The sequence below is a fragment of the Saimiri boliviensis genome, chromosome 11, assembly GCF_048565385.1.
Source record: "Saimiri boliviensis isolate mSaiBol1 chromosome 11, mSaiBol1.pri, whole genome shotgun sequence".
NCBI classification, from domain to species: domain Eukaryota; kingdom Metazoa; phylum Chordata; class Mammalia; order Primates; family Cebidae; genus Saimiri; species Saimiri boliviensis.
In genome coordinates, this window is record NC_133459.1 from 61,732,628 (window position 1) to 61,747,680 (window position 15,053).

At 36.5% G+C, this 15,053-nt stretch overlaps 1 protein-coding gene across 8 annotated transcripts in view; it reads left to right on the forward strand.

Moving 5' to 3' along the window:
• The window catches only part of ALG6 (ALG6 alpha-1,3-glucosyltransferase), a 67,000-nt gene that overhangs the window by 23,857 nt on the left and 28,090 nt on the right, over positions 1-15,053 (forward strand). For all 8 annotated transcript variants that reach the window (XM_039474148.2, XM_039474151.2, XM_039474150.2 and 5 more), the window contains 7 exons: positions 6,036-6,125; positions 8,509-8,597; positions 10,441-10,523; positions 11,173-11,237; positions 11,538-11,723; positions 12,315-12,450; positions 14,442-14,527. In XM_039474148.2, the coding sequence (XP_039330082.1) occupies positions 6,036-6,125; positions 8,509-8,597; positions 10,441-10,523; positions 11,173-11,237; positions 11,538-11,723; positions 12,315-12,450; positions 14,442-14,527 (735 nt within the window). The remainder of the gene's footprint in view (positions 1-6,035; positions 6,126-8,508; positions 8,598-10,440; positions 10,524-11,172; positions 11,238-11,537; positions 11,724-12,314; positions 12,451-14,441; positions 14,528-15,053) is intronic.

The following is a 15,053-nucleotide window of genomic DNA, read 5'->3' on the forward strand; positions in this document are numbered from 1 at the left end:
TTGTAATGGATGATCATTTTTGTAATGATTTATATGATTTTTAAATAGTTATGCTAATTTTCTATACTGTGTAACAAATGACCCCAAATGCTAATTGCTTAAACAGACATTTATTATCACAGTTTCAGGAGTTTGGGCCACAGATCAGGAGTTTGGGCACAGCTTAGCTAGATATTCTGCTCAGAGTCTCTCTCAGTGGCTGTAATCCAGATGTCAGCTGGGATGCAGACTTATCAGAGGCTCAACTAGAGAAGGATCTATTTCCAAGTTTCCTCAGGCTGTTGGCAGAATTAGTTTCCTTGCATCTGCAAGAGTGAAGGCTTCAGTTTCTTGTTGAGAACCACTTTTGGCTCCTAGAACTCACATGCCATTTGTTGCTATGTGGTTTCTTCAACATGGCCATGTACTAAAATATACCAGCTTGCTTCTTTAAAGTCAGTGAGAGGCAGTCTGACTAGTCTATCTGCTAGCAAGACAGAATCTTACGTTTAAGATTAAACAGAAGCACAAGAGTGACATTCTATCACATTTACCATATTGTATTGGTTAGATGCAAGTCATGGGTCTTGCCCACTCTCAAGGGGAGGAGACTGTACACATGCAAGGGTCTGAACACCAGGCAATGGTATTCTCGGTGGTGACCTTAAAGTCTGTCTACCACAACAGTATTGTACACTTTAATCATTTTCCTCACATGTGTGTATAGGTATATAAAATAAGTGTCGGCCAGGCGCGGTGGCTCAAGCCTGTAATCCCAGCACTTTGGGAGGCCGAGGCAGGTGGATCATGAGGTCGAGAGATCGAGACCATCCTGGTCAACAAGGTGAAACCCCGTCTCTACTAAAAATACAAAAAATTAGCTGGGCATGGTGGTGTGTGCCTGTAATCCCAGCTACTCAGGAGGCTGAGGCAGGAGAATTGCCTGAACCCAGGAGGCGGAAGTTGCGGTGAGCCGAGATCGCGCCATTGCACTCCAGTCTGGGTAACAAGAACGAAACTCCGTCTCCAAAAAAAAAAAAAAAAAGCGTGTCTTCTTTCTGTTTATTCTTTATTCTTGTCTGAATTTTTTAAATGATATCTGTTGTCTTATAAAACTTTCTACATTTTGATGTATGTACATTCTTTGAACTATTCTTGCAACTTTTTTGTACCTTTGAAACTGTTTCAACCTAAAATTTTTTTTCTTTAAACAAAAATATCAGTGATGACTCTGTGGGTTGTCAGATAAAACTACATCTTAAAGTTAATGGTAATACTCTTGAATGTAATTTTATAATTTGTGTGGCAGCGAGTTTTTTTTTTTTTTTTTTTTTTTTTTTTCCTAACTAAACATCTACTGAGATTACATGGGAATTCAGTGAGAAAATACATTTCAACATATAAATAGTGTTTAGACAACTTTTCAGTTATTAATATATCTAAAGTATAGTATATAAAGCAGGAGTATCAACTAATTGCTTTGTTTCTACTGATAAATTTTGAAGCTTTACTTGAAACACTTTTTTCTTTTTTCTTTTTTTTGAGATGGAGTCTAACTCTATCACCCAGGCTGGAGTGCAGTGGCACAATCTCAGCTCACTGCAACCTCTGCCGCCCGGCTTCAAGCAATTCTTCTGCCTTAGCCTGCTGAGTAGCTGAGATTATAGGTGCCTGCCGCCATGCCCAGCTAATTTTTGTATTTTTAGTAGAGATGGGGTTTTACCATCTTGGGCAGGCTGATTTTGAACTCCTGACCTCATGATCCACCTGCCTCGGCCTCCCAAAGTGCTGGAATTACAGGCATGAGCCACTGCTCCTGGCTGAAGCACTTCACTTTCTTTTTTTTTTTTTTTTAAATCCTCCAGTCTGATCCCACAGGCTCAGTATGCTTCACATGTGTAAAGACTCTATACACATGTAAGACAATGTTGACAAATTAAGAGAGGCATATCTTTTTTTTTTTTTTTTTTTTTAAGAATAATAAGAAAAAGAATACAGAAGAGGAAGAAAGAGAAAGAGGAAGAGAGAGAGAGAATGGGGGTATTGCTTTATTGCCCGGGCTAGAATGCAGTCTAAATATGGGTATGCCTATAATTGTCTTTAATAATGGAGACATGAAAGAAAATGAGGGAAGAGAATAACAAACAAGGAGCCAACCAACATTTCGTTTAAACTTCTAAGTTGATATGATGTGGTACTGATAAGAGTGTATATTTTGTGTAAAGTGGAGAGTTCTATAAATGTTAATTACATTTACTTGTTCCAGATCTGAGTTCAAGTCCTGGATATCGTTGTTAATTTTCTGTCTCATTGATCTGTCTAATATTAATGTTGAAGTCTCCCACTGTTATTGTGTGGGAGTCTAAGTCTCTTTGTTAGTCTTGTATGTCTGGGTATTCCTGTATTGGGTGCGTATATATTTAGGACCTTTAACTCTTCTTGTTGTTGCATTGATTCTTTTATCATTATATAATGTCCTTCTTTGCTTCTTTTGATCTTTGTTGCTTTAAATACTATTTTATCAGAGGCAAAAACTATAACTTCTGCTTTTTATTTATTTATTTTTGCTCTCTGGTTAGTTGGTAAGTCTCTCTCCATCTTTTGTTTTGAGTCTTTGTGTATCCTTGAATGTGAGATGGGTCTGGATGCAGCATACAGTTTTAGTTTTTTGTCCAAATTGGCTGTCTGTCTTTGAATTGGGGAATTTAGTCAATTTAAATTTAGAATTAATAATGATATATGTGAGTTTAATACTGCCATTTAATATTAGCTGGCTATTTTGCCCATTAGTTGATGTAAATTCTTCATTATATTCATGTTCTTTACTTTTTGGTATTTTTTAGAAAGGCTGATACTGTTTGTTCCTTTCTATGTGTAGTGGTTCTTTCAGAAGCTCTTGTAAAGAAGGCCTGGTGGTGATGAATTCTCTGAGTGCTTGCTTGTTCACAAAAAAACTTTAATTTTCCTTCACTTATGAAGCTTAGTTTGGCTGGATGTGAAATTCTTGGTTGAAAGTTCTTTTCTTTAAGGATGTTGAATATTGGTCCCCACTCTCTTCTGGCTTGTAGGGTTTCTGCTGAGAGATCTGCTGTAAGTCTGATAGGCTTCCCTTTGTGGGTAACCTGACCTTTCTCTCTGGCTGCCCTTAGCATTTTCTCCTTCATTTCAACCCTGGTGAATCTGACGATTATGTGCCTTGGAGTTGCTCTTCTTGAGGAATATCTTTGTGGTGTTCTCTGTATTACCTGGAGTTGAATATTATCCTGCCTTACTAAGTTGGGAAAATTTTCCTAAATAATATCCTGAAGCATATTTTCCAGCTTGGATTCATTCTCTTCCTCACATTCAGGTACACCTATCAAGCGTAGATTAGGTCTTTTCACATAGTCCCATATTTCTTGGAGACTTTGCTCATTCCTTTTTATCCTTTTCTCTCTAATCTTGTCTTCTAGTTTTATTTCATTAAGTTGGTCTTCGACCTCTGATATCCTTTCTTCTGCTTGATCAATTCGGCTGTTAAAACTTGTGCATACTTCATGTAGTTCTCGTATTGTGTTTTTCAGCTCCATCAATTCACTTATTTTCCTCTCTAAATTTTATATTCTTGTTGACATTTCGTCAAACCTTTTTTCAAAGTTCTTAGTTTCTTTAGATTGTGGATTGTGTTAGAACAAGTTCTTTTAATTCACAGAAGTTTCTTTTTTTTTTTTTTTTTTTTTTTTTTTTTTTGAGACGGAGTTTCACTCTTGTTACCCAGGCTGGAGTGCAATGGCGCGATCTCGGCTCACTGCAACCTCCGCCTCCTGGGTTCAGGCAATTCTCCTGCCTCAGCCTCCTGAGTAGCTGGGATTACAGGCATGCGCCACCATGCCCAGCTAATGTTTTTTGTATTTTAGTAGAGACGGGGTTTCACCATGTTGACCTGGATGGTCTCGATCTCTTGACCTCGTGATCCACCCGCCTCGGCCTCCCAAAGTGCTGGGATTACAGGCTTGAGCCACCGCGCCCGGCTAGAAGTTTCTTATTATCCCCGTTTTGAAGCCTGCTTCTGTAATTGGAACACACTCGTTCTCCATCAAGCCTTGTTTCGTTGCTGATGAGAAACTGGGATCCCCTGCTGAGGAAGAGGCGTTCTGATCTTGGGTATTCTCAGCCTTTTTTGACTGTTTTCTTCACTTCGTTGTAGATTTATCCATCTGTGGTCTTTATAATTACCGTCTTTGTAATTGGGTTTCTGAGTGGATGTCCAACTTATTGATTCTCAGCGCCGAAATCTGAGCAACCCACTGCACCGACTAAATCAGCGGCGTTAAGATTGATGGTGCTTTTCTGACTCTGCACCAAGAACCGACGCTCTGAGGCGCCGGCAAAACCGCCTCGCTGGTCACAAGAGTCGCGCTGGCGACCCGTGGGGCTCCTCAGCTGGGAATCTCCTGGTGCGTGAGCAACAAGAATTCATGTGAAGGTGTGGCATCCTCTCGTTCTTTGCGTTTTCACTGGGAGCTACAATCCCGAGCTGCTAGTGATCAGCCATCTTGGATCTCTCTCAGCACTTCACTTTCAAGCTGTCTTCTTTTATGCCTCTTTCTTCTACTTTATGAATTTCCATAAGAATGTGGAACACTGTTAAAACTCTATACATTTTTTCCTCCTAATCCAACCATTGACTTTATTTTTAGTATATATTGTCATATGCTTATCAGCTTACTGTCAATGCCTCTTTTACTCATCTCCAGTGGATCTCAAGGTTAAACTAAATGAAAAATTGGTTTTGTCTATTTTCAGAAGCTGAAAACCAATTCAAATTGTATTGGAACAATGGGATTCTTGAATTACTTGATGGTTTTCCATTGCTGTATCCATCTTAGTTGTTTTGTGGCTAGTGGCCAATTGAAACTACTATTGAGCACTTTGTGTCAGGCACTGACCTCGCAACTTTACTTGTTTACTTTATGCTTCAACAGCCCTGAGGCTGATACAGTAAAACTTTATGCTAATGTGCTCTATAGTAACATGAATTTGGAAATGACACAATTGTTACCTGTCTTCAGGTATCTCTGTCTAGGCAAGTGGGTCCTTTGGTCTCCATTATTTGCCTGGCCCAGTTTCCCAGATTTCAGCTGCCAAAAAGGGGTCCGACTAAACCCAGAGATTCTTGGACTTGCTGCTTCTTGGCTTCAAGCCCCAGCCAGACATGGAACCCTAGATTGCTCACATGGATGTTTCCAGAGGGACAGTGGCCACCAGCTGGTACCATACTGTAGTACTCTATGCCTAGATGTCTTGACTGTCTATCATGCCTTGATAATTTTAATCCCCATCTCTTCCATACAAAACTATGTTTTATGTAACTGACACTAAGAAGAGTAGACCTTCTGAAGGTGATTAATAGGTTATTTGATGGGATCATGTTGAATGCTAATTTAAAGAAATGTTTTTAATCCAAAAAGTAAGAGATTGTGATATTGAGGCATTGTGACCTATTTGAAATAAGCTTATGAACAATGGTAATTTATGGGTTATGTAATTTGGTTTGTACAGTGGTGAAGTGTTCTTATGAAATAAATTGAGTAGAAGAAGCTGCCTAGTTATAAAGGACGTGATTAAGAAATTATGTCAACTTAATTTTTATTTCTTGAGTCATGGTAGTTGTATATAGTTCCTTCACATCTGGCCAACCAGAGGAGCCTATCAATTTGTGGACATTAGACCTAGTTTTCTTCCTAAAATTCAGAGAACCTTGCATGTAAGGAGGCTCTTGTTACGTGTTGGTTGAATTCGTTGCAAACAGTGTTCTTCTTTTCGTTGTTGCATATTTTTTGTTGTACGAGTATTAGTCATTGACGCAGCCTATTAGGATGACACCGAATCCCAGTTTGCCTAGGAGAGTCCTGATTTGTGTCTGTTGTCATGGCTTAATTATTAATAGCTTAATAATTAGTAAATTCCATTATTAAGCTTAATTGTAATAAGTGAGGTGTGATATTAAATTATAAGCCTACTTCTTGAATATTGATTAATGGAATGGTACTTTCTTCTTTCTTTTTTTTTTTCAGGTATTTTAACAGCAGTGATAACAATTTACAGTATTGGGGATTGGATTACCCACCTCTTACAGCTTATCATAGTCTCCTGTGTGCATATGTGTAAGTTTTTCTTTCTTAATGTAACTCTAAACTTTGATGCCCTTGGCAGATTTAGTAAGAAACAGTGTGATTGGGCTTTCTTGACTAGAGGAGAGATTGCTTGTAGCTGCTATTATATTTAAAAAATTTATTTTGAGACAGAGTCTTGCTCTGTTGCTCAGGCTGGAGTGCAGTGGCACGATCTTGGCTCACTGCAACCTCCACCTCCCAGGCTCAAGTGATTCTCCTGCTTCAGCCTCCTGAGTAGCTGGGACTACAGGAATCTACCACCACATCCAACTAATTTTGTATTTTTAGCAGAGACAGGGTTTCACCATGTGGGCCCGGCTGGTCTCAAACTCCTGACCTTAAGTGATCTGCCCGCCTTGGCCTCCCAAAGTGCTGGGATTACAGGCATGAGCCAACGTGCCCAGCCACTGCTAATGTATTATTTATTACAAATGGGTTTTAAGAAATAACTATTGGGGCTGGGCGCAGTGGCTCACGCCTATAATCCCAGCACTTTGGGAGGCTGAGGCAGGTGGATCATGAGGTCAAGAGATGGAGACCATCCTGGTCAACATGGTGAAACCTCGTCTCTACTAAAAATACAAAAAATTAGCTGGGCATGGTGGCGCGTGCCTGTAATCCCAGCTGCTCAGGAGGCTGAGGCAGGAGAATTGCCTGAGCCCAGGAGGCAGAGGTTGCGGTGAGTCGAGATCGCGCCATTGCACTCCAGCCTGGGTAACAAGAACGAAACTCTGTCTCAAAAAAAAAAAGGAAATAACTATTGGCTGGTCATGGTGGCTCACGCCTACAATCCCAGCACTTGGGATGCCGAGGCAGGTGGGTCACGAGGTCAGGAGTTGGAGACCAGCCTGACCAATATGGTGAAACCCTGTCTCTACTAAAATTACAACAATTAGCCGGGCATGTTGGTATGTGCCTGTAATCCCAGCTACTCAGGAGGCTGAGGCAGGAGAATCACTCGAACCCAGGAGGTGGTGGTTGCAGTGAGCCAAGATCACATCACTGACTCTAGCTTGGGCGACAGCAAGACTCCATCTGAAAAAAAAAAAGAAAAAATAATTATCAAAATTTGAACATTTCTATAACTTTTTTGGAAGACATTTAGCAAGAAATGCAAAAAACCTAGTTTTGTTTTGAAGTAGAGATGTTATCCGTATGTGTAGACTACTGAGAAATATATCTAATATGTGTTAGTGTGTATAAGAAAGCTTTTTTTCTGGAACAGCTCAAAGTAAATGAAAAATATAGATCAAAATGGTTACTGACTAATCTGTCAAGTTAGAAACTAGAATAATTGTAGTGTTTCATCTTTGACTTAAGATCAAAATTAGAATTCCTCCTCCTTTTAAAGAAACTGAATAGTTATAGAGATAACTTCTATTTTGGCAGAGACCCATTTCTACTCTGTAGTGGTATTCCATCTTAGATTTGAAGTGTGTCAGCAAAAATTTGAGGAACTTCTTCACAATATCTCATGAATTCATCTTCCTTGTTTAATTTCAACTTTACAGCCATGTGTCACTTCACAATGGGAATACATTCTGAGAAATGTATGTTAGGTTATTTCATCCTTATGCAAACATCATGGAGGGTTCTTTAGTAGGCAAAATGGTATTGCCTGCTATTTACCTAGGCTATATGGTATAGCCTATTGTTCTTCGGCTACAAACCTGTACAGCATGTCACTGTACTGAATACTGTAGGCAATTATAACACAATGGTATTTGTATATTTAAACATATAAAAACATAGAGTAAAAATATGGTAGTATAATCTTATGGGATCATTGTCCTACATGTGGTCCATTGTTGACTGAAATGTTGTTATGCAGTGTCGTTTTGAGTGTATTTCATATTTTGCAAAAATAAGCTTCCTGGATTGAAAATAAACGCCCAAACATCATCATTATAGTATTCAGGGTTATTCTAATATGATTTAAAATTTCATTTATCTTTAACAATTGTGTTTAGTTTTATGCAATGATTTATTATTATTAATAGCTATTTATTATAGCCAATTGTTATGATAACTAATTATAAATTGTAAACATGATCCTATTGGATCAACACTAGCATATTGCTTTTTACAAAGTATGTGTTTAGTAAGTGAAATGTGACATGCCAGATTGGTTTTACACTGGAAGTTCAACTGTGAAGATAGGGCTTGTAGTTAGACATAGTTTTCTTGGAAGATAGCAATGCAGATGCTGTTTTATAGCTTCAGTCCGTTTCACATGATTGAATAAAAAGAGTAAAGCTTAAGCATTGACTCTGTTGCCAGTTTTCAAATATTGATAAATTCATACATCCTCAAATATCCTTATTGCTAAAAATGATGAGGAATAAAGTACCTGTATATATGCTTTGATTTGCAGGGCGAAGTTTATAAATCCAGACTGGATTGCTCTCCATACATCACGTGGATATGAGAGTCAGGCACATAAGCTCTTCATGCGTTCAACAGGTAAAAGAGCAATAGGTATTGAATGTAAAGTTTGATTTTTAAAAAAATTTGGAGAAAATGGTAAAGGCACTATTATTGTTCTTACTGACTTTAAAATTGTGTAATTACACCTACACACACACACACACACACACACACACACACACACACACATATATATATATATATATATATATATATATATATATATATATACGTGATCTAAGACCAAATGTATATCTAAGCTAAAACATGAAAGAAAGAGTAGAAAGGAATAATTCTGGGTGCTTTACATTTTTTTTAATCTTAGTTCTTTGAACACCCAAATGAGCTAAATAACTATTATTCTTATTTTAAGCTGAGGAAAATGAGGCACAGTTAAATGAAGCAAATAGCTTTACTTGAGGTCAGATAGCTATAAGTTGAAGCTTTAATTTTTTAGGCTACTGCTTTAATGTCCTAATTCTAAATCTATTTATTTTTTTCTTGATGCAAACCTTGCAGTTGTTATCTTATGCGCTATATATTGTTGTGCAGTTTCTAAATTAAATAATCCACTCCACAAATGTTCATTGAACATCTGTGTGTGCTGTTGTAGGAGCTTGAAAGTAATAAGCTTAGATTTCTTTAAAAGCTTTACATGACTTATGCTTTAATGCTAGCCCAGTCCTTTTCCTTAATTAGTCTAAATGTAGTTTTGTTCTCGTTACAGTTCATCCAGTCATGGAATCTTAGACCCAAGAGAAACCTGTTTTGTCTCCTTTCCCTCTCCCACACCACTCCCCTTCTCCCTCCAATGCTGTCATCCTTTCTGAACCACGTAGTCACCATGTGATTATTCAGCTACTGGACCAATACCTATACTTGCAGGGAACTCACAACCTTTAGAGATAGCCTGTTCTATTTTCAGAGAGCTCCGATCATTAAAAATTACCTTCCTAAATTGAACTTCCACCAGTCATTACAGATTCTGGTTTTTTTGGGTTACAGAGAACAAGTCTGATCCCTTATATCCCTAACATCCTACAGGAATTTGAAGTCACCTCTTCTCTAAGTTAAATGTTCCTATATACTTTAGCTATTCCTTAAATGACCAGTTTGTTGAATGTGATTATGGTTTTGAGGCCACTGTTTGACCACTCCTTTGCCCCACTCTGGGTATATTCCAGTTTGTCAGTTTCATCTTTAATGTGGCATCTGGAGGTGAACATATTGACAGGTTGCATGCATCTAACTTTGACAGTTTACTGTCACTTACATTTTTCTTGACACTGTACTTAGGTGTAAGAAAAAAATAAGCTCTTTAGAAGTTATGTTATACATTTGAAGATCTTATATATTTATTTTTCTTTGTTCTAAAGGATTGCATGTTAAAAATTATGAATTGCTTTCCTTTTTTTAAATTTTTTTTTTTAAGTTTTCTCACCTGTTTCTCAAGCAAAAGTTTGTATTTTTCAATAAGGACTAATATTTTAAAAAGCTTTTCTTACACATCACTGCATTTCAGTTATTCTTTATACTAGGAAATTTAGAGTATATAGATTGAGATAAAATATTTCCTTGCTTTGAGTATTTTTAATTTTTAAGTCCAAGTCAGAGCAAAGAGAGAATGTTAGAAACATGTAATTGATTAAATGTATGAATTTGTTAGAGAAAATTAAGAGAGGCCTGTGCAGTACAGCAATTGAAATTAGGCACAGGTGAAGGGATTGCAAAGGGCTGAATGTGCAAAGGACCTGTCCATAGTGGGACAAGAACCTTGTGTTAATGAATTCTCAGTCAATGTTGGAGGAAGGGAGGCAGTTAATGGGTAGTTGTAAATCCTGATGGACTCATGTTTAAAGTCATTTACTTGTGTTTTCAGTTTTAATTGCTGATCTGCTGATTTACATACCTGCAGTGGTTTTGTACTGCTGTTGTTTAAAAGAAATCTCAACTAAGAAAAAGGTAGGTTTTAAAGCAGCCTGCCAGTTCATCTCTGAAATGTATTCTTTATTAGTCTAACTATTAAATATAGACCTTAGGGAAGCCATCCTTTTGGAAATAGAGTAATTAGGAATATTATATCTTCTATCAATTAATTTTCACTTCAAAAACATCAACTTACAGTAATTATTTTAATATACTACTAATATACACTGAATTTTGGAAGTTATGTACTGTTGAACTACATGCCCTGCTGAATTTGTTACTGAACTTGTAAAGCTGAATTTTGAGCTGGCTTGTGAGAGTGACCAAACTGAAAGACATTTTGAAAAGTTGTATATGCTCAATTCATAGTTATCAAACATTATTTTTGGTTATTTTAGATAGGTTAACATTAGATTGACTTCTCTAATTTGTATATATGAAAGGACTTCCTCTGACAAAACCTTTTAGTGATTTTTTTTCCTTTTTATGGAAGTGTCCCACGTCACCTTCATGAAAACTTCATTGTCTAAAGAGTTGTATAAAAATTGAATATTTTATAAAAAGAAAGTATAACACCTCTGGAAAAGGGGAACATTTGCTCTTATGTTAGATGAAAACCACACTTTTACCCTGCTTGATTTGTGTAACAGATTATTTTCTTATTTCACAATATTTTTCTTTACAGATCGCTAATGCATTATGCATCTTGCTGTATCCAGGCCTTATTCTTATAGACTATGGACATTTCCAGTATCCTTTACTAATGTAGAAATGAAGTCAGTTGCATGTTAGGAAATCTAGGCTCAATGTGTACAATTACTAGAGCTTGTTTAAACCAAAACAAGTCAGTTGCCGTTTAGCAGTGGACTTAATATATTTGAGGCTATTACACATGATTTCATGTTTGTTTGTCACTTCTGTACTTTGAATTTCTATTTGGAAATAGCTTTCATTGTATGTTATTTTAAAATCACATAAGCGATATGTTCTATTAAATGCAAGCTTTGTCTTTTTAAATTTATTGAGATAATTTCCTTGACCCAGGAACATATATAATTCTGTGAGTCTTGGCTTTGCTTTGTGGGGTGTCCTTGGAGTATCTTGTGACTGGGACCTGCTAGGGTCACTGGCATTTTGTTTAGCTATAAATTATAAACAGATGGAACTTTACCACTCCTTGCCATTTTTTTGCTTTTTACTTGGCAAGTGTTTTAAAAAAGGCCTCAAAGGAAAAGGGTGAGTGACTTTTAAACAACAGAATCCAAAAATGTACTTCAGATAACTTTTTTGGCATATGTACTTGGAGGAAGGTGACCTTTCACTTTGCCTTTTGGTGATTTCTTATATTTTGGCTATAGGGTATGTGGGAAGAGAGGGATTAAGTCATGTTCTATATTTTCTTTTAAATTTTCCTAACTAAAGAAATATTTCAGTTCATATACATTTACTGATAATGTGGATTGGCTAGTTAGAACTTTGCTGTAGGATTTTATCACTTTAGAGTTTACTACATTATATACTTCTTAGATATACATCCCCATTTGATATTTTTCTTCATAAATGCATTTCCTTATTTCTATAGGAATGGCATCTAACATAAATGTTAATTAGGATGGTGATAACAGTCTTTTTGCTGAAGTACACATATTAGCTATTGTAAATTTTTTTACCTCTGATTTGAGCAGACTCCCATTTTAAACCTATATTGGTAACATAGATTTAGCATTACTATACATTTGCATGTATTATGTTCAATGAGACTCAGATTGATTTTGCAGAATTCTTAACCTTTCCCTATCTTACTGACTACCTTTGTTTTCATTCTAGGTTTGTATTGCTAGTTAAGCTAGCTTGTACTGTTGTGGCTTCCTTCATTCTCTGCTGGCTGCCATTCTTTACAGAAAGGGAACAAACCCTGCAGGTTCTAAGAAGACTCTTCCCAGTTGATCGTGGATTATTTGAGGCACGTTTAAAAACTTTCCTTTTCTTTCTGTTACTTTACCTTCCCTGTGACCTTTAGGGGTTTCATGTAGAAGACACAAGGAAAAGGAACTTCAGCCACTTTCCTCCTGTAATCATTTCTTGCCAGTTATTGCTTGATTGATTAATTGACTGATGAGACAGGATCTTGCTATTCGTAGTGGCTATTCGTAGGTGTAATCATGGTGCACTACAGTCTTGAACTTCTGGGCTCAAGTGATTCTCCTGCCTCTTCCTCCCAGGTAGCTGGGACAACAGGGTATGTGCACCTTGCCAGTTATTTAATCCCTTATATACTGTAACTCCTAGCTGAGCTGGCATTTTTTAGTACATTACATCAATAGGTAATAATTATGCCATCATCAGATCCATAATTCAGTTATATATTTTTGTAATGAAATAGGGTCCATAATGAAAGACAGCATGAGAAGTTTCAGCTGCCATTTTAACAGCTGTGTAATTTTTTTGGTTTATATTCTGTTTTTAGTCTTAGGAAATTATTTGTAAAACTAATAATCATGTTTGCTTCAGAAAGATGTCATAATTCCTTATGAGATATATAACCTTCATCCATTGTAATTTTTAATGAGAATCTTTCATTTCATTTAATGCTAGTTTAATCACTCTTGTTAAACTTTTATTACATGAATAATTTGGTCATTTAGATTTGGTAATTAAATTAAACAAACCATTTTTCTGAAACAAAAAGGCCTTTTAATAAAGTTAGACAGAAACAACATATTTATAGATAATTTGCTTTTGGATAACATTTCTTTTAAAAAGAATTTTAAAGGCATTATATCTTCCTAAGTTTTGAATATATAAATTTCTATAGAATATCTTTCAATGGACTTATAGGAAGATGGAACCAGCATTTTGAAAGAGACTAAGATAGGAGTTTGGTATTGTGAAGGAACAGAAATGTATGACTGTATGTCAACAGGATGATGGTAGTGATGATAATAAATAATCACTATGGTTATAACCACCACTTACTAGGTGCCAGACACTTCCATGTAATTTTATTTGATCCTTACAGTAGCTTTCTGGTAGCTATTATCCCCACTTTACAGATTAAAAAACTGAGGTCAAAGATTCCTATAACTAGTATGTAGCAGAGCTGATTTGAATTTTGAAAATTGTTTTCCTAACCTCTTCTTTGTATAACCTCTAACACTTACATAAGGAAAAGTTTAACTCTCTCTGTAAGCTGCCTATTTGTCTTACCTTCCATTTCAGAAATGGCATTTATCATAATTATAAAAATGAGTATCAGATATGTTTGATGGTTTTGCCAGTCTCTTTCATTTACTTGTTGCTTTCAAAATCTGAAGAGCATTTTCTTTGATCCAGCAGAGGAAAGTGGGATGGTATAGCTGTCAGTGATAGTTACTTTTTTGATGTTAAGTCTGCACAGCTGTAAGTCAAGCAGCTGTGTAGAGAATGGGTTTCACCAGCATGAGAGCTGTAATTGCAAACTTAATTTTGAAAGTGATCCTAACACAACTGCTAATGTCTATAGACTTTTTGATTTATTAGCAATTAGCTCTTGTCATTGCTAGTAGCTAGCAGGTTACTCTGTTACTCTAACTTCAGGTGTGTGATAAAAATGAGTCAACTGTAGTATGCATTCTATAAATGATGGAAAAAACATTTCTTAGAAAAAATTTCAAAGATGAATAACTTTAGTATTCAGGGATAGTACACTGCTCTTTGAAAACTATTAAGTATTTGGGACTGTCTGGATTATGGTGGGTCAAAACTTTTGATCAGCTCCCTTGCACAAAAATGAAAAATGCTTGAGACAATGTGTACATATATGTTTATTCCTCGAGGATTTAATCTATTTAGTTATAATTGTGACTAAAAATTTCACGTCTCAAAAAATTTATTAGTGATTACAGGCTGTACTTCATGGGTTTTAATGTTTCTTTCAATTATACCAGAATATAATGCTAACAAATCTCTTTTAAGGATAAAGTAGCCAATATTTGGTGCAGCTTCAGTGTCCTTCTGAAGATTAAGGATATTTTACCACGTCACATCCAATTAATAATGAGGTAAGAGAATCAAAGTTTGTATGTAGTATTTTATAAGTTACTCTCTAAAAGCGTTATGGTATTATTTCATTTATTTGGCATCATTAGGGAATGAGGTATTTTTCTTTTTTTTTTGAAACGGGGTCTGGCTCTGTCACCTAGGCTGGAGTGTAGTGGCGCAATCTTGGCTCACTGCAACCTCCGCCTCCTGGGTTCAAGTGATTCTCCTGCCTCAGCCTCCTGAGTAGCTGGGATTACCTGCCACCATGCCCAGCTAATTTTTGCATTTTAGTAGAGACGAGATTTCACTATGTTGGTCAGGCTGGTCTTGAACTGACCTCAGGTGATCTGCCCAGATTCAGCCTCCCAGAGTACTGCGATTATAGGCATGAGCCACCGCATCCAGCCAAGGTGTTTTTCTTTAGAAGATTTTCCACATAACTTAGACCTATTGCTCTATATAATAAAACTCTTCTATTCGAATTATTGTATGTGGAAGTTTTTCTGAATTGTTACCTTGTTCTCTCCTTGAACATAAAGTACATTA